This window comes from Chrysemys picta, chromosome 1 (assembly GCF_011386835.1).
Source record: "Chrysemys picta bellii isolate R12L10 chromosome 1, ASM1138683v2, whole genome shotgun sequence".
Taxonomy (NCBI): domain Eukaryota; kingdom Metazoa; phylum Chordata; order Testudines; family Emydidae; genus Chrysemys; species Chrysemys picta.
The window spans coordinates 247602559-247620731 of NC_088791.1; the positions used below are offsets into that span (position 1 = coordinate 247602559).

At 42.6% G+C, this 18173-nt stretch overlaps 1 protein-coding gene across 2 annotated transcripts in view; it reads right to left on the reverse strand.

Moving 5' to 3' along the window:
- Positions 1 to 18173, reverse strand: part of COL4A2 (collagen type IV alpha 2 chain) — a 217452-nt gene that overhangs the window by 23801 nt on the left and 175478 nt on the right. For both annotated transcript variants that reach the window (XM_008166744.4, XM_065592194.1), the window contains 9 exons: positions 15853 to 16074; positions 13130 to 13291; positions 12238 to 12408; positions 9660 to 9803; positions 6182 to 6307; positions 5354 to 5535; positions 4123 to 4186; positions 3636 to 3710; positions 1126 to 1233 (listed from right to left, as the gene is read on the reverse strand). In XM_008166744.4, coding sequence (XP_008164966.2) covers positions 1126 to 1233; positions 3636 to 3710; positions 4123 to 4186; positions 5354 to 5535; positions 6182 to 6307; positions 9660 to 9803; positions 12238 to 12408; positions 13130 to 13291; positions 15853 to 16074 — 1254 coding nt within the window. The remainder of the gene's footprint in view (positions 1 to 1125; positions 1234 to 3635; positions 3711 to 4122; positions 4187 to 5353; positions 5536 to 6181; positions 6308 to 9659; positions 9804 to 12237; positions 12409 to 13129; positions 13292 to 15852; positions 16075 to 18173) is intronic.

The following is an 18173-nucleotide window of genomic DNA, read 5'->3' on the forward strand; positions in this document are numbered from 1 at the left end:
ACAATTAATTCTGGGTGTCCATGAAATTGATCCTATTGTATACCATAAAACATCGACTATGCTACCTTCAGTCTTTCTGGCAGCCAGTATGGGCAGCCTTATGGATAAATAAACAACAAAGTCCCCTACACCAAAATTATGAAATAAAGAGCTAGTTTGAAGTATGCTATAGGGGAAGAAACACACACATCCCTCTCCCCACCTTCCCCCCAAAAAGAACAGTATGAGACAGCAAAAAATGCACTGTTTTCTATAATTGCAAACTTCATGCCTCCAGCTACCTGAGAAACACAGACGTAGACAGTGGTGGGTGTTGCTATTGCTATTAGAAAAACAAATGTGAATATTTTAGCCTAATTGCTGTGCCACCTTGGGCAAATCACTTCCCTTTTTTGGCCTCTGTTTCCCCTTTCACTGTGTCTACCTGGTTTGTTCAGCCTGTAAGCACTCTTTGAGCCAGGGACTGTCTCTCATTACATATTTGTACAGTACCCAGCACAATGGGGCCCCGATCTTGGTTGGGGCTTCTAGGCAATATAATAATAATAATAATAAAAAAAAATATATGGAGCAACATTTTTTCATGTTCACCTAATGGTAACAGATTTCTCAAGTTGCCTATTTGGATCCAGAGCAGAATCTGACCACTATCTGCCTCATACAGTCAGCCAAAAGAACTGGTTCAAAATACAGTGGCTGAAGGCCCTTTGGGGTATTTTGATATCTCATTTAAATTAGAGGGAAGGGCAAGTATTAGAATGCTCCCTTCCTTGGGTATCATCCAAATACTCTCATCCCGTCTTGTACACTGAATGCCATTGCACTGGGACTGTATTACTGTAAACAGGCACATCAATATCTTAATTAGATTAATTAATGAGAGCTGATCTAAAAAAATTGAATATTAATTTTTTTGGGTAAATTTTTCTTTTGAAAATGTTCACATTTTTAAAAAACAGTTTTTGACCAACTTATTGAATGGTCAAAATTTTTCTAAAATTTGAAATTTCAATGAAAAGCATTTGAATAAATCTTTGATTTTTTGTTCCTGCACTTTTCAAACCAACTCTACTCCTAATCTTAGGATTGCTCCATAATTAAGACAGAATGTAAGAAATATTTCACCTGTTTGCCCTTTTAAACCTGGAAAACCTTGGGTGCCTTTTAGGCCTTCAATGCCAATAAAACCAGGATCACCACCTTCACCTGTATCTCCTCTGGTTCCTTTCACACCTGCAACACCAGAAATGTTAACAATAGATTCCCTAAACAATCACCATATATATGCCAGGAATATTTGAATAATTATCAGGAATAATCGAATTTGAAGCTGCCTATTGAATGAGGCAGGATTCCTAAGAAAGCCCTTGCCTCATTGCATAAAGAACACACTCAGAGCTGGTCTACACTGGGAACTTACATTGGCATAGCTACATCTCTCAGGGGTGTGTGGCAGTCTATATCCTGCATTCACCCATTTTTCAAGACTATGTTAAATTTGTACAAAGCATACTGTGTAAGGTATCATTTGAAAACTCATGATTTGCTCATCATTGTCCTGGTAAAGTATGTGTGGTAACACTGTATGTAAAGATATAAGATTCCACTTATATAAGATATAACATTACCAAGACATGGGTTCGAGCACGGGGCAGGGAGATTCTGACTGAAAGAGAGTCAGTCAGTAAGAATGCTGGACCATGTGGTGAGAGACCCCTTTCGCTTTGTATTCACTTCGCTTGTTAAGTTAGGTGTTAGTTGCATTTTACCTTTTATTTCCTTGTAAGCAATTGTGACTTATATGCCTCATTATTGGTAGTCACTTTAAATCTATCATTCTGTAGTTAATAAATGTATTTCATTGCTTTATCTAAACCAGTATGTTTGGATTGAAGTGTTTGAGAAACTCCCTTTGAGATAACAAGATTTGTGCATATCATTTTCTATCAATAGATGATGGACTTCGTATGAGCGTGTACTGTCCAGGAGGGTGCTGGGCAGTACAAGATGCATATTTCTGGAGGAAAGTCTGAAACTGGGAGTTTGATGGTGTTGACATGCAGTGTACTTTACAAGTGGCTGGCTATCGCACTCACATAGTATTGCTGGGAGCACAGGCAGCAGCTTCAATTATCTGGGGGGTGCTCAACCCCCTCTCAGCCCCAGGTCCCCCCTCCCCCTTCCCTCAAGCACCTACCCCGCCCCGCTTCTTCCCACCCCCGCTCCTCCCCACCTCTTTCTGCTCTCTCCAAGTGTGCCCCATCCCCACTTCTCCCCCTCCCTCCCAGCACCTCCTGCACACCGTGGAATGGCTGATCGTGGTGGGCGGGAAGCACTGGGAGGGAGAGGGAGGAGTTGATCGGCAGGGCTGCCGGCGGGCAAAAGGCACTGGGGGGTATGGGGAGAGCTTGGCTGCCGATGGGTGCTAAGCACCCACTAATTTTTTTTCATGGGTGCTCTAGTCCTGGAGCACCCATGGAGTCTGCACCTATGGCTGGGAGTGATTTACATGCTGGATGCTGTGTGTGATCAGACCAGGAGTGGTTGTTCTCACAGCGAAGCAGTGTAAAAGACACCCCAAGTTGGAGAACTGAGGGGACACAGCTGTCCATCAGTCCAGATTGTACCCTGGGTAATGTCAGTGGGAAAAATCCACACCCCTTAAGAAACATAGCTATGCTGACCTAATTCCTGATGTAGACTGATAAGCTACTGCCCCTCAGGGAGGTGGATTTCCTACTCCAATGGGAGAAACCCTCCCACTGGTGTAGGTAGTATCTACGCTGAAGGGCTACAGTTGTGAAGCTGCACTGCTACAGCTGCTCTGCTGTAGTGTTTTAAGTGTAGACAAACCCTCAGTGAGCTTGCCCAGCCTGGGAAAATGATTCATGTTGTAAAATGTGTTAGATGACCCATGTCAATTAACATGTTTTTAAACACTGCTTAGTATCTAGTGAAGACAATGACAGTGCTGTTTAAAAATCCTGGTCAACCCTGGTTTTAAAACACCACTATTTTTCTCAGCCTAGACTAGTCCAAAGAAGAGGTAGGCTTAGCACTCTCCACCATGGACAACTAGGGCCAAATAACGATCCTAGTAATGTCAATGGCAAAAATGCCATTACAAAGCAGAATGTAATTTTTTAATTTAGTTGTATGCTGTTTGACTATACATATTGTCTAACACTTTAGTGCAGCATATTCACATTCTCAGCGAAGAGGTGATACTGCATACTTTCACCTCAATGTGGAAAATGTAACACAACTGTATATCTCCAAGCACTGTGATAAGGGGACTATGAGACAGATTCTGTAGTCACTGGAGGCACACAACACCCCTTTTCCAAGCAAAATGTCTATTGACTTTAGTGAGAGTTCTGCGTGCATTAGGACTAAAAGCCAAATCCTGACTTTCCCTTACATGGAGCTATGAGGCTGTTTAACCACTTACTCCTCAGTACTCCAGTTTCACCCAGGCATTTACTGCAGTGCGACATGTTGAATAGCTCAGCCTGATGGGGAGTTCAGACAAATGAGTTCCCCATCCCTATGAGCAACCCTCCACGGATTGTAACATGTAGACATGTGAAAACAATATATAAAGAACAATTCTGATGGTCAATGAAATGAAATACCCAATGATCCAGTTACACCAGCTTCTCCTTTCAGACCTGTGCTTCCTGGTAAGTTTATAGTATCGCCTTGATCACCTGTTTCAAGCAGAAATAAACAAAGGATGAGACTGGACTTCAATTCTGAATACAAATTCAATTTATTAGTGTTCTGAAGAATCTGTAGCCTTGAGAGAAAAGTGCAAAACTCACTACTGCAGCTTAGCTGTGCCACAATGGAAATGATGATAAAACGAACAACAACAAAAAAGGAGAAGGATATGTGCAAAAAAAAAGTCATGGCCTCTCTGACGGAGGAAACTAAACAAGACTATATAGACTTAATCCAATGCACAACAGGCACTGGATCAACTGGGCCACTGAAGTTTTTCCATTGACTCCAATGTGGGCTGGATCAGACCCTATATGAAGGACTGCATACAATGTATATGAAGGTTTATATATGAGATTAGTACAAATGGCTCAATGGATGAGACAGAAGCAGACTCACCAGTTTGCCCAGCAGAGCCAGGTCTACCATAATCACCTCTGATTCCTTCAGTACCCTTTTCACCCTATCATATCATTAAAAATGGACAGTATTTAATTAGAATGAACGTTTATTCAGTCATTAAAACAGCATTGCTATTGAGACACATAAAATGCCAAAATACTTACACTTTTGAGTTTCTTTAGCACTTTATAATTGATTCCTTTGGTTGATGTAGCCAGACTACATCAATAATAACGATAGGCTGCATTTGTGAGCACTATTTCCTTTAAAATTGGGAACATGAATTGTGTAATATAGTTCAATTTCTTTGGGCAAAACTTGCAGTCCTCACTCAGACAAACTCCCACTGAAGTCTAATGGGGAGTTTACTTAAGAAGGGACCATAGGATTTTGCTCTATACAACCAAGTGTAGTGGATGATTTTTCTTGTTATGCCCTTTGTGAGTGGAGTTCTCCCGAGTGCGACTTATTTTGTTGACAAAGTATGCACAGAAATTGCTGGTAAATGAGAGTTAGGGCTAGTCTACACTAGAATTGCTACAGTGGCGCAGCTGTATGGATGCAGCTGTGCAGTTGTAGCGGTGCTAGTGCAGACGCTCTATGCTGACGGGAGAGACCTCTCCTGTTGGCATAATTATTCCACCTCTCCGAGCGGCGGTAGCTGTGTCAACAGGAGAGCATCTCCCACCAACATAAAGCTGTCTATACCAGCACTTAATATCAAAGTAAGCGCTAGTGTGTATACGCCCTTAGTGTTGATCAACCTACTTCTGTGGGAGAGACTGATTTGATTCTCTGACCTGGCCTCTTGCTCATGAAATTGGAGAGCAAAGTGGGGTTTTTTGGTGGTGGCACAATCAGCCCCATCAGGAAGGGCAAGCTTGAGGTAAGACCAACTTTTCCTAGCAGATTCAACAGCAGAATTGAGAAGCCCCAAGGAGGATTTGGGTCCCACATCAGCAAAAAGCTGATGGCTGGACTTCGGGTCATGTGGAGAAGAGGAGAAGGAGAAAATCATATTGGCATTCTCAGGACTCTATCCAGAGTACAGTGAATGGCGGAGAGTGTTTTACAGAGAGGACATTTCATACATTCCATTTTTATTGATTTCTGATATCTTTGTATTTCAATATTCCAACACAATTTTAATAGTGTATAAAACCTAGATCAGACAAGCTTAATGATGGCCTTTTAGTTGAAAAAAAAATCTCAATGGACATTAACTTACCCTGATTCCAGTGGTTCCAGGGAAACCTCGTATGCCAGGAGGTCCAATTGTACCAGGATACCCCTGAACACCTGTCACTCCTTTAATACCAGCGTCTCCTTTCTCACCTTCAATGTGACTAGTTGATCCAGGCAAACCTGGAACTCCTGGTTTGCCAGGTAAGCCTGGCATTCCTTTACTACCTGTAAGAAAACCAGTATGAAATGTAACATCAGGGGAGGTTCACATGACAGGTAGTTCTATCCACGTAAAAACTTTCAGGTCAGCAGTATGTCTTTAGACAAAGAGAGAGCCAGACAGTGCCAGGACTATACAAAGAGACAGCACATTTTAAGGCCATAGATACATTAGATGTTTCTTACCAGATTAACCTATAAAAAGGAAAATGTCAAAATCCCTTTGAAGACACAAGGTAAAATAATGACGACAGTGGAAAAGACAGCACAGAACAGAATTAAAGATTCCGGTTTTGCTCTAACTCCATTTAAGTCACTGGGTCTGAGTCTTCGCTCTCTCAGGGCTTGTCTGTCTGACAAGTTAATGTGTAGCAAGCCTGGGGCTGAAACCATAGCATGCTAGCTTGCTGCTCACTACCTCTCTGGATAGACAAGCCCTTAGACTGGCAGTGCCATTGTAGCAATAGAGTTACAGTGAGAATCAAGCCCTCCGTTTTCATTGCCAGCTCAGCTGTGTTGTGCTGTAATACAACAGGAGGCATTACATATTAAGGATATGGAGAGGATAACTGAAAAGCTTCTGAACATCAGGACAATATTTAGTAACTGGTAAGTAATCATGAATATTAAATGATCGCTTTGTTGTTCTTACCTTTAAAGCCTAAATCTCCTTTTAGGCCAGGGTCTCCTATAGCTCCTTTATCACCTTTGACCTCAAACCGCATGCTTGGTATGATCTCTGGTGGTCTTCCTGCTGGACCCTGGTCTCCACGGTCACCTAAAAATAATAAAGCCTAGTCACCTCTACTGTACTGAAAAATACAGAGAAATAAATTGAGACAAAAATCTCGATAGTCGGAGCCAGCATGGAAACTTCAGCAGCTAAGAAAACTCTTTATAATATTAAATAAAAATACCATGAGGACACCAGCATGAAGGCAGCATACTCAAACACTAGAAGATATGAAAAATAAAACTTGAAATTGAATGTACAAGCTTAACTCTGCCCCCCTGTGCATATTCATTCCATTGCAGTCTGAGTAGGTGAGCATATACTATTTCTCAGACAACATGGGAGAAACCTGGGTGCCCAAAGTCAGTCTAAGTAAGAGGGGCCCGTTTTTCACAGTTGCTGAGCACTCACAAACCACACTGAAGTTAATGGGAGCTAGCACTGGTGACCACCTTTGAATATCAGGCCATTTTTACTTAGGTGCTTAATTTTAGGCAACAAGGTTTGAAAAATTTGTCCTTAGATAATATGTGATCATGAACTTAAAGACTCCTGTTATGCACAAGCAAGAAAGAACAGAGCTATGTTATTCATTCAACTTTTACTTTCACATTTCCTGACTTTTGAGTACTTTTTTGTGTAGTCTTCACACTAAAACTACATCAAAGCATTGGTGTTTGTTAAAAGAAAGAAAGAGGTCCTCATTTTTACAACTAAATAGATACAAACTGAACAAGGCCAACTAGTGTCCGCCAGCATCATTAGTTATGCTTTTTGATTGATTGATGATTGTTCAGTCTAAAGCACCTTTCATCACTGCTTTGGCAGCATCCCAACTACTTGTCCACCTACACTGTGGGGCTTAGAGGTTCCCCCTCCCCCCCATTTAAATCAAATTTAGGGCCTCAAACCACAGAAATCAGGATTGATTAGATATTGCATTACATCTGCACTGTCTCTAGAAGATTTTACAAGCACTTTTGTTCAGTCTCTATATGTGAGACCCTTATCAGCCTCCTGTTCATAGTCTGAGCCTGGTTCACAGGGAAATGTCATTTGCAGCCAGGAGCGCTGCCAGCTTTTTTGCCGCCCTAGGCGGCGGAAAGTCCCGCCCCCAAAATGCCGCCCCCCACAGAGGCGGCGGAAGGTCCAGCCCCCGAAATACTGCCGATGACCGGGGTGGCCGAAGATCCGGCCGCCGCCCCCAAAATGTTAGTGCCCTAGGCGACCACCTAGGTCACCTAATGGGTTGCGCCGGCCCTGCTTGCAGCATGTCCTATGGTGTGAGTCACATAGTTCCTGACTGGAGAGAGGGATAACTCAAGAGACACCATTTACTGTTGGTTACTCAGAGAGAAGCATTGTATGTTAGTTGTATTCTTTGATCTAGAATGTGTTATCCTGAGAGCAATTTTTTCCTTTGGCCATTTAGGCCAATATACAGTAAAAGCTTTTTTATCTGGCATGTTGGGGAAATGGTGGGGTGCCGGTAAGTGAAAAATTCTGGTTAACTACAAGGGAGGGAGCTTGGGGGGGTGGAGCATGGGAGGGGGCTCGGAGCAGGGGCTTGGGGCACGGGAGGGGTTTCGGGATGGCAGATCCAGGGGGTGCTCACCTCAGGTGGCTCCCTGCAAGTGGTGACCTGTCCCTGCTGCCTCCTAGTTGGAAGCACGGCAGGTGGCTCTGTGCATTTTCCTCACCCTGCCCTGCCCTGAGTGCTGGCTCCGCAGCTCCCATTGGCTGGGAACTGTGGCCAATGGGAGTTGCGGGGGCGGCGCCTGTGGGTGGAGGAAGCAGGGAGAGCTTTTACTGTAGTCTGGGATTAATCTAGGGTGCAAAGTGCACTTGTCACAAATAACAGATTCTTTATTCAGGTGACTATTTGGAGTTAATTAAGAAGAAGAAATTGGTGATATACACCCAGAAACTTTATGAACTTTCATTAATACAGACAAACATAATTGAAATCATAGGAAAAAATCAATATAAATAAGAATAAGTACAGTAAAGTGGTTTCCTGCATTGTTCATACTTATAATCTTATTGTGTATACTTATAACCTTATGGAGACCATTAGAAACAAAGACTAAAGAAAAAGTAAGTGGAGATCACTCCAAAAGGAAGGCACTAAGCCAGGCTTCCTCCTAGGTTGTACTATGCTGTTGTTCCCATGTGCCGAAAACAGGTTGGTTAACAATATCTTTTATACCCCCTTTCCTGTTTCACTCACATATGTGCAGGACCATATCAGATCAAGGCAAGTCTCAGCCCCCTATTCATATTTGGTATTCTGGGAGACCAATTTTAAGGTTCCGGTTGTCCATATGTGGTGTTCTGGTTGACCATAATTACATGTCCCACAGGTAGCCCAACCATTTGCATCAGTTCCTCTCCCAATAATTTTGATGTGTCAATGTGGTTAACTCTTTTTGCAAGAAATCCCCAAGATTTGTGGTTTACCTGTTTATCACCAAATTCATTGCTAAACTATCACAAGATATGTACTGCTAAGTTTTATAATCTTAGGTCCAGCTCATGTCATTCCATAACCTTTGGTCCAGCACATAATACTCATGCTATTTAAACCTGCTGCCAACTTCTAGTAGGCCTCATTCTAAGCCCTTAACACTTAATGCTTAAGACCTATGGCCACGCCTATTTTAATACATATATTTTGGTTCTTCTACTTGCTGTTACAGCTGCAATAACTTCCATTATTATTTCTATAAGCATGTTTAGCAGATAGATTCTATATTATCCAAAACTATAGACCTTCCAAGATTAGGGATCAACAGACAACACTAAGAAAAATTAGAACGTCACCAATTTAACACAGCTATATCTTAAAAACAGCTTGAAACTCCCTCTTCCCACTTCTGATATTGTAGGCCATCAATTCATAATGGGTTTATGTAAGAAACAATAGCACATGACATGAAGGGTATTTATACCAAACATGCACTGGGATGCATTGCTTCTCAGGAAGTACTAATATTTGGTATAACAACATAATAAGCCACTGCCTGTCAGAATTAGACAAACAAGAAGCCAGGAGATTTGCTTTATATATATTTCAGAGTGAATTAATACAGTTCAGTTTGAAGCTTTGAAAAAACAGTGTTTATACTTTATAATAACCATGAGGACACCTAGCTAACCACAGTAGTAGGAATGGAACTATGTTAACTGCGATTCATTCATGATACAAGAAGTCCTGGACTAAATTTAAGTGCAGGAAGGCTGGGCTTTTCCAGGACCTCCTTTGTAGTAATGATAGAATTCCTGAGTTAAATTCACTATGTCAGAAATGTATTGTTTTAGCATTTACATCCTGGCACGCTCTCACACATGTAAGACACAAACATTCAGTAATATTAGAAAATGTAGATGTAAATACCTTTATGGCCTGGTTCCCCCTGCAGACCTTTAGAACCCAGATTGCCAAAAAAGCCGACTTCGCCTTTGAGTCCTTTCAGTCCTGGTTTTCCTTTCTGGCCTAACATACCTTTGAAACCTCCAATACCATGTGAACCTTTAGCACCTTTAAAGAAACAGGAAAGAGAAATTTTAAGCCAAACCAAAACCAACTTCATCTATTTGCCATAATGAGTAGCTGTAAGATAAAGACATATCCCCATTCCTTATCTCTACTAATAAAACCCTTACCCCTTACCCTGCCTCACAGCTTTAATGTTCTTTCCTTCAGCCTTCACATCCATATTCTTGCTAAATTTTGTTGTTCCCTTCTCTATCAAACCTTTAAAAATCTGTCCTTTTTCTCCATTCCTACCACTAAAACCCTCTCCATGCCTTGGTCATCTCTTCCCTTAACAAATGGAACCTGCTCACAGCTAACCGCCCTCTATCTTACCTTTCTTCCTTTGGTGTACCCAAAACAACACCGCTAAGGTCATTTTCCTCTCCGGCTATTCTGAGCACACAGTTCTCCCTCCAAAATTCCTCCAGTGTCTTCCCCTCTCCTCCTGCATCAAATTCAATCTACTCATTGTCTCCATCAAAGTTTTGCACAACTCCACCTGTGTTGTCTAAGCCAACACCCATTGAAGTTGATGGATACTTCCATTGCCTTCACTACGCATTGGGTCAGACCCTTACTCTCTGCTCCCATTTCTGCCTTAGTCCCACTAATTCCACACACTTGTCATTTCCTCTCTTTTAAATTCTCCTTTTTTTTTTTTTTGCCTGCTCCTACTCTGGGGACACCCTCTATGCTTACAGCAGCCCGCTGGTCTCTGTATATCCACTACCCTCCCAATCTTTTTTTCAAATCCCTGTTAAAACCCATGTCTTTTGCGAAGCTTTCCTCTGCCAATTTCTTCAGTAGCAAAGTATCTTTGTGCCTGTTTTCACTGGAGTTGTTGTCACATGTTCAAATTTAGGCCTAAAAGCCTAAATTGCTCCCTTAAATATGTGTAAATATAGATTCCAAAGCCTAAAAAAGTAACATTCAGAGAGTTGTCAGAGGTTTAAGAAGCCAAGAACTTGAATAAGATTAATTGAAATGTGACAGGTATCTCATCAGCTAGTGTACATGGTATGACGACCTCGCTCTGAATCTGTACAGCAGAGAGAACACCCCTCAGCTAGGGATCCAGCTGATGGATAGCTTCAGAAGGAACAGTATGGTGTGTAGCTTATTACAATAAGCTATTTTAAATCATGTTAGAACCCAGAGACATTGTGGTTAGACAATTGGTACCAGATAAGGTATGTCAAAAGCAAGATATTTGCGCTAAGAGGGAAGTAGCCTGAATAGTCTTTGTATTCATTGACGTGGTTACAGGAAAAAAATATCCCTTGAATATTCAGTTAAGTTAAAGGATTTGGGGCCAAGTTGTGTCATGAAGGCACTGGCAGTCACTGGAAATGGTGTACTACTGCAGTGCCCACAGAGGGAGATCCATGAAGGGATGTGCCTCCCTCCCCCAGGTCCCTGGTGTGCAGGTGGTGTTCATCTGCTTTACCATCTATTTGGATGATGTAGCCTGATTCCCACTGTCTTTCTGGCCAGCACAGACTCCTTGCCTCCTTTCTTTCCCCTTTGGGATATTTGCACTCCTGGGAGCAATTCTGGTGTTCCTCTGAAGAATGGGACTGCTATTGTGCCTGGCTCTTGTGTAGGATGCTGTAAAGTAACTAGGGAGGCTTCGTATAGCCTACTCTGCCCTTCATACCCATATTAGCATCAGGCACAATCTGTCTCTTCAGGTTAGTGATTCTGTTGAATGAAAGTTGATCTGAAGTCCAAAGTAATGCCAGAAAGAGAGTCCTATGCTGAGTTTGACCTCCCCAATGCACACTGTGACAAAAAGTTGTTGCCACACTTTTAGGAGAACAACTTGTGTTTTGCTTCACCCTACTCCACAACGGATGGAATTCTGTTTTGACTAGCTTTTTCTAATAAAAAATACCTATTGTTGGCATACAATGAACTCTTGATTGGCTAGCGAGAGTTCCAACTTTTCTATGTGAAATGAAGTGCTCTGGTAAACCTGAACATTGTCTCAATGGGACCGCTTCTATGGATGGCATTGCTTGCTAGGTGCATACCTGCCAACACATGAAAGCTTTGAAATAGGGATTGTGGGGAGAAAAAAATAGAGAGAATCCTTTTAATTCCATTGAAATAAACTGGACTGGGGGTGAAGAAAAGGATTTTAGAAGGAATGAATCGTAAATAGTACCTATTTTTCAAAAGGAAAAAAACAAAAAACAGGTATTGTCCCTCTCACACAGAGCTTTATCTCATAGGCTTTCTCTACCCTCAAGCTTTAACTGCCAAGTACTGCCTGAGGAGAATAGTTATGGTGTTTCTGAAATATATTGAACCAAATTCTCTGTGGGCATAACTCTATTGACTAAAGCAGAATTACACTTGCAGAGAAATTGTTTAACAGAGACACGCTCTAAGCTACTGTATCTTTCTTAATGTATCTATAATTATAAGATCTTACCTTTTAACCCTGGAAAACCAGGCATTCCGTCTAATCCCGGGAGACCAGGTACCCCAGGTGCTCCTTGTACTCCTTCGTTACCGAGTTCACCTTTGTCACCGGCCAGACCTTTCATGCCCACTGGACCAGGAAAACCTTGGTCACCTTGATCTCCCCTGGCACCAAGTGAACCTGTAACAATCAATGGGAATAAGAAGATTGGATGTAAGTTTTTGGACTTGAATGTCATTTTTACAAGTTGTGAGGAAAGGTGAAAGAATTCTGTTTGCTCAGTGCAGATCGGCAAATTTAGCTATGAACAAAGAGCAACTACTTACAATTAAAACTTTTTCTTAGTAAAAATGAAAGTCTGATATTGCAGAAGAGATGGGGCCATCTCAACATACAAACATCTCCAAACACTGCTTCATGGACAGACTTCTAATCCAGCCTGACTCTGTACCCAAGTTTCCCCTTCTTTGCCTTCTCTTTGGTCTTCTAAGGATTAAACACTATTTCCATTGTGCATTTCCCATTCCAGCAGTTCTGCTTTCTCTAGCAACCTCTGTTACCAGAAAGACAGGCAGCATTGAAGAATGGCAAAGAGAAAACAGCAGCCTTGTCTGGCCTCATAACCCATCTGTGGGAAAGGGAAGTATTATTTGTCCCCGTTTTGCTGGTGGGGAATTGAAACACAGAGAGATTATGTGACTTGTAAATGTCACGCACACAGAGTCTGTGTCAGAGCCAGTAATTGAACGCTGATCATCTAAGTGCTAGTCTAGTGACTTAATCACAAGACCCATCCTTCCTCAGTGAAAAAGCATAACCCTCATAGGCATACAGTTATAAGTTAACATGAGAAAAATCAAGTCTGTGCAAGATAGAGAAGTTTACAGGAAAAATTCCTCACCAACAAATCCTGGTGAGCCAGTTCTGCCAAGAGGTCCTTGCTGTCCTGGAAGTCCTGGGAATCCATGCAATCCTGGTGGTCCTGGCAGGCCAGGCAAACCAAGAGGACCTGAGGGTCCTTGCTGTCCTTTGGGTCCTGACAAACCTGGAGTACCACCAGCTCCTAAAATATCATACTAAAGTAATTAATTCTAGTGTTCCGATATCATCTAGAGTATAGGTTTATTAGACAACATTTTTATTAATCAATGTGCATATACCTTGCATAGTACAGTACTCACATTTCAGAGCTAAATATTTTCCATCAGAAAAGATGACTTTGGAAAAATCACATTAAAAAAATTGATTTTATTTTTTTAGTAATTTACACTGAAAATTGACTAGCTACTTCAACTTTGGAACAGTGCTGCATTGGCAGGAATATGATCTAGTAGGTTTTTACCCATTTCTATGATTCTGCCATTCCCTGTATTCCTATACCTGAAATAACTGACTGAAGCACAGAAATAACGCTCAGTATAATTTCTAAAATAACATTTATGTATTTTCAGAAGTGGACAAAGTCAGTCTGACAATGGCTCCTTGGTTCATGCTGTGGTCATTGTTACGAGATACAAACCATACTTAGACACAATGGGCCTGTTTCCAGTGCCTGCTTTTCTCTTACTTACTCTGGTTACACATCCATGTAACTCAATAGACTTAAATGGAGTTACTCTTGCTTTACATTGGTATTACTGAGAGGAAATTCAGGCCCAAAAGTGAGAGTTTTATTTGCGAGATAAATAAGAGATAGATTTCTTCTCTGAAGCATTAACAATTTAAATGATTTTAAATAGTTAAATAATTAAAAGCCATCAGCGGAGCACTGACATCCACCGCTGTGTCCCTTTAACTCTCCAGTCCAGGGTGCCCTTTCCACGGCTTTGCTTGTGAAAAGCAGCCTCTCCAGGCTTGGCTCACACACAGCCATTAACATGTAAAGTCACTCCCAGCAAAGTTACATGAATGCTTTCCCAGACACTCATGAAGTGCCCAACTGCTACTGAAAGTCAGTGGGAGTTGGGTGCCTAACTCGCATTTGTGCCTTGGAAAAGCTTGTCACAAAATTTAAGGTGTTAGCTCTTTGTGAGGGAACCATGGCCCAGATCTTCAAAGATATTTAATCTTCTAACTTCCATTGAAATCAATGGAAGCTAAGAAGCTAACTGCCTCTGAGGAGCAGGGCCCATGTCTTTTTTGTTTGTTTTCTGTAAAAAGCTCAGCATGATTTTTGAGCTCTATAAAATAAAAAACACAAAAAAATTGACAGCAGTGAAAGCTGGATTCATAAACAAACAAACAAATAAAATAAATAAATAAAATATGTATCTACTGAATGATTAGCAGCAATACATTTCGAACTGCCAAACTAGCATGCCTTAACCTTGATCTGAAGTGGCTGGACACTGAGGGATAAGTGGGTAGCACCAATTCCATATTCTGTTCTGTGCTTTCTGCTGAGTTTACCAGCAAGGGGTTCTGCTGTGATGTGGAGACCTGGGAGCTTAGACTGTCAACTCTTTCTCCCATAGGACTCTGAAAAGCCATGAAAGAGTGAAGACTTGTGTTCACTACTAAACTAAGACAAATTTGAACTGGTGACATAGAAGTAAAAAGCTCAATATCTCATTATTAAGGCATATGTACTGTGTTAAAATTAACTCAAATTTGGCATCAGCAACCCCTGATTATGTGGCACTCTGTGGCCGCAGACTGGAAATGCTGTCAGAGCTTCAGGTAAATTCAAACCCAGAGTGTGACAGACTGTACCCCATGTTCACCACTTTTACAAGACCATGATAAATTTTGTATAAACTATGCCTTTTGAGGTATCATTTGAAAATGCATAATCTGCTGAACATTATTGTTCTGGTAAAATATGTATATCAACATAGTATAAAGTTGTAAGATTCTGTTGTATAACATTGCTGTAACATGATCCAAGTTCTTCAGAGACAAAAGACACATTGACACCACAGCCAGGTATCAGCATAATCAAATGGACCATTATGAACTATCACCTGGCTAAGCAGCCATTCTTTGGCAGGAAGAAGGGTAGGGGTGAGAACTTTATATATTGGCAAAGACACAGCTGGGGGTTTCCTTGTAAACAGACTGGCTGTCACCTGAAACCCAGCTGAGATAATCCTCCAAGAGGGGAGGAGGATAAAAGAATGAGAAACAGAGGTCACCGAATCACCTCTCGCTCCACTCACAGCAGCAACAACGTTTGAAAGACAAAGGAAACATCAATGAACTTGGGGAGGAGTCCAGTCCTGGCTGAAAGATCCAGCCTGACTGCTGTAAGATTATGGTGGGAAAACCCTTTTTGCTTTTAAGTTCACTTAGTTTGTAAAGTTAGGTATCTGGCCTTTTGATATCACAATTTAGTTGATTTTACTGTGTCCTGAGTTTTCAGTGTGCGGCATTGTAGAAGCTGCTGGGGGAAGCTAGAGGTTTTGGCAGCTAGGTAGGGGACACTTGTGTCTTTTGGTACCTAGGGAAGGTATAGGAGCTAGTTTAGGATTGTGGGATAAAAGAATTAGTTGGATGTACTGCTAACCTGATCAGCAGCTCTTCTGCATACAAACAGAGCCCTTCCAATTAAAGCTTTGCTGAAATCTGGCTGCATTCATGCCTTTCCTTTTGCTGAAACATTACTTTATTTAAAACAGCATTTACCTCTAATTCCTGGTACTCCGTGATCTCCTTGTAGGCCTTTCAATCCTGGGAATCCAGATGGTCCAAAATCCCCTGGGGTGCCTGGTGCTGCTCCTAAAACTTCACCTGCAATTCCTTTTGGTCCTATAGGCCCTGGGGCACCTGGTTTTCCTGCACTGCCTGGATTCCCCGGTAGCCCTGGTAGACCTGGTGGGCCTCCATCTCCCCGGGGTCCAGTAAAACCTAGAGGCAAAATGATTATCACCATGTGGCTAACCATGACCAAAACATTGTATTAGATATTAAAAGTGTCAGATGCACCATAATAATGTCAAATATTGTATCAAATAATTTTAATTTGTTTAATCCCACAGACTTTTTGCTGAATGCTAATGCAGGAAAGTCTGCATTATTGAAATATAAAGCAATTATAGAGTATATAAACTGTCAAATATGAACAGTGGGTACATTTATAAAAGCACTTCATTGACCTAGGGGCTAGATTCACAAAGGAACTTATGCACCTATCTACCTCTTTAGGTAACTAAATCCAGCATTTAGGCACCACTGACATTCACAAAACCACTCCTCAGCTGCTGCCTAACTATGTAGGTGCCTAAATCCCTACGGGTTCTTAAGTTTCCACTCATGGGCAGGCAAAAAGCCACCTGTATCCTGATGCCACCTTACATCTAATGGGCTTCTTACAGCTTTGCTCATGCCTAAGTCCTAGCCAGATTCTCAAGTGCGGCATTCCCTGCCTAGCTTGCCTGCAGGGCCTGATCCAGTATGCATGCTTAGAGCAGGCCTAAGCCCACCCAAAATAGAGCTAGGGTGATCAGGTGTGAAATATTTTGGGCTGGCTTACAAACACATCATCCAGAATGTCCAATAGCCCAGTGGCTAGGGCACTTATCAGGGAGGTGGAAGGACCCACATTTGATCCCTATTCTGCCTGATTCGAGCACGGACTTGAGCCTGGGTCTCACACAGCCCCGTGGAGTGCCATGACCAATGGGCTATCGAGTTATTTTTTTAGTTTTTCTTTCTTGCTCTGGCCCAATTAATATTTGATTATCTGTACAAAGTGTAGCAGCTTCAACAGGAGAGACTTAGGGCTTGTCTTCACTACCCGCCTGGATCGGCGGGTAGAAATCGATCTCTCGGGGATCGAATTACCACGTCTCATCGGGACGCGACAATCGATCCCCGAATCGACGCGCATACTTCACCAGCCCAGGTAGGAATAAGCGCCGTCGACGGGGGAGCCGCGGTGGTCGATTTGCCACCGTCCTCACAGCAGGGTAAGTCGGATCAGATACGTCGAATTCAGCTACGCTATTCGCGTAGCTGAATTTGCATATCTTAAATCGATGCCCCCCCCAGTGTAGACCTAGCCTGAGAAAGAGCTACCCAAAATACCACCTAGCAGTGTGATTGTGGGAGATCTGCATTCAAGTCCCTGCTCTAAATCAGGCACAGTGGGGGTTTGAAAACTGATCCCAGCTGAGTGCCCTAATAACTGGGCCATCGGCTATAAGAGGGTGAGGGGATGTCTCCCTCTCTGTTCTTCTCCTGAGAAAAGGCTGACCAGTACTTTTGTGGATGTGGCCCTAAGTCGCACCCCTTTCCTCTGCATTGTCCAGCTTAGGCAACTCCCAGCTCAGTTTGGGGCTTCTGTGAATCCCTTTCTTAGGCACCTAACTCTCCCCATAGAATTCATGGGGTGTCTAAGTGCCTAACTCAGGGCTGTGAATTCCACTGGGTGGCAGGGCACCTAGGAGCAGGGCCGGCTCCAGGCACCAGCATTCTAAGCAGGTGCTTGGGGAGGCAATCTGCAAGGGGCGGCAGTCTGTGTGTTTTTGCCGCCCCAAGCAGCACGCCGAATTGCCGCCGCGGATGGCGAGGGCAGTCCATGTGCCGTTAGTGTGGTGTGCACGTTTCCGCAGCGGCAATTTGGTGGCAGCTTCTATGTTCAGCTGCCCGCGGCGGCAATTCGTCGGCTTCTGTCTTCCGCCTGAAGACAGAAGCTGCCACCGAATTGCCGCTGCCGCGGAAATGCGCATGCTGCCCTAATGGCACACGGACTGCCCCCATCATCCGCGGCGGCAATTCGGTGTGCTGCTTGGGGTGGCAAAGACAGTAGAGCCGGCCCTGCCTAGGAGTTTGGCATTGCAATGCTTAAGTCCCCTTTGTGAATCTAGCTAGCCCTTAGGAGCCTAAGTCCCACTGAAAGCTATGTCACTTGGGCACTTTTGAAAATTTTACCCCGCATCATCTTATTACCATGGGGAAATAACAGTTATTGTAAACAAAAAATCTGGTTTGCTAAGCAATATGGG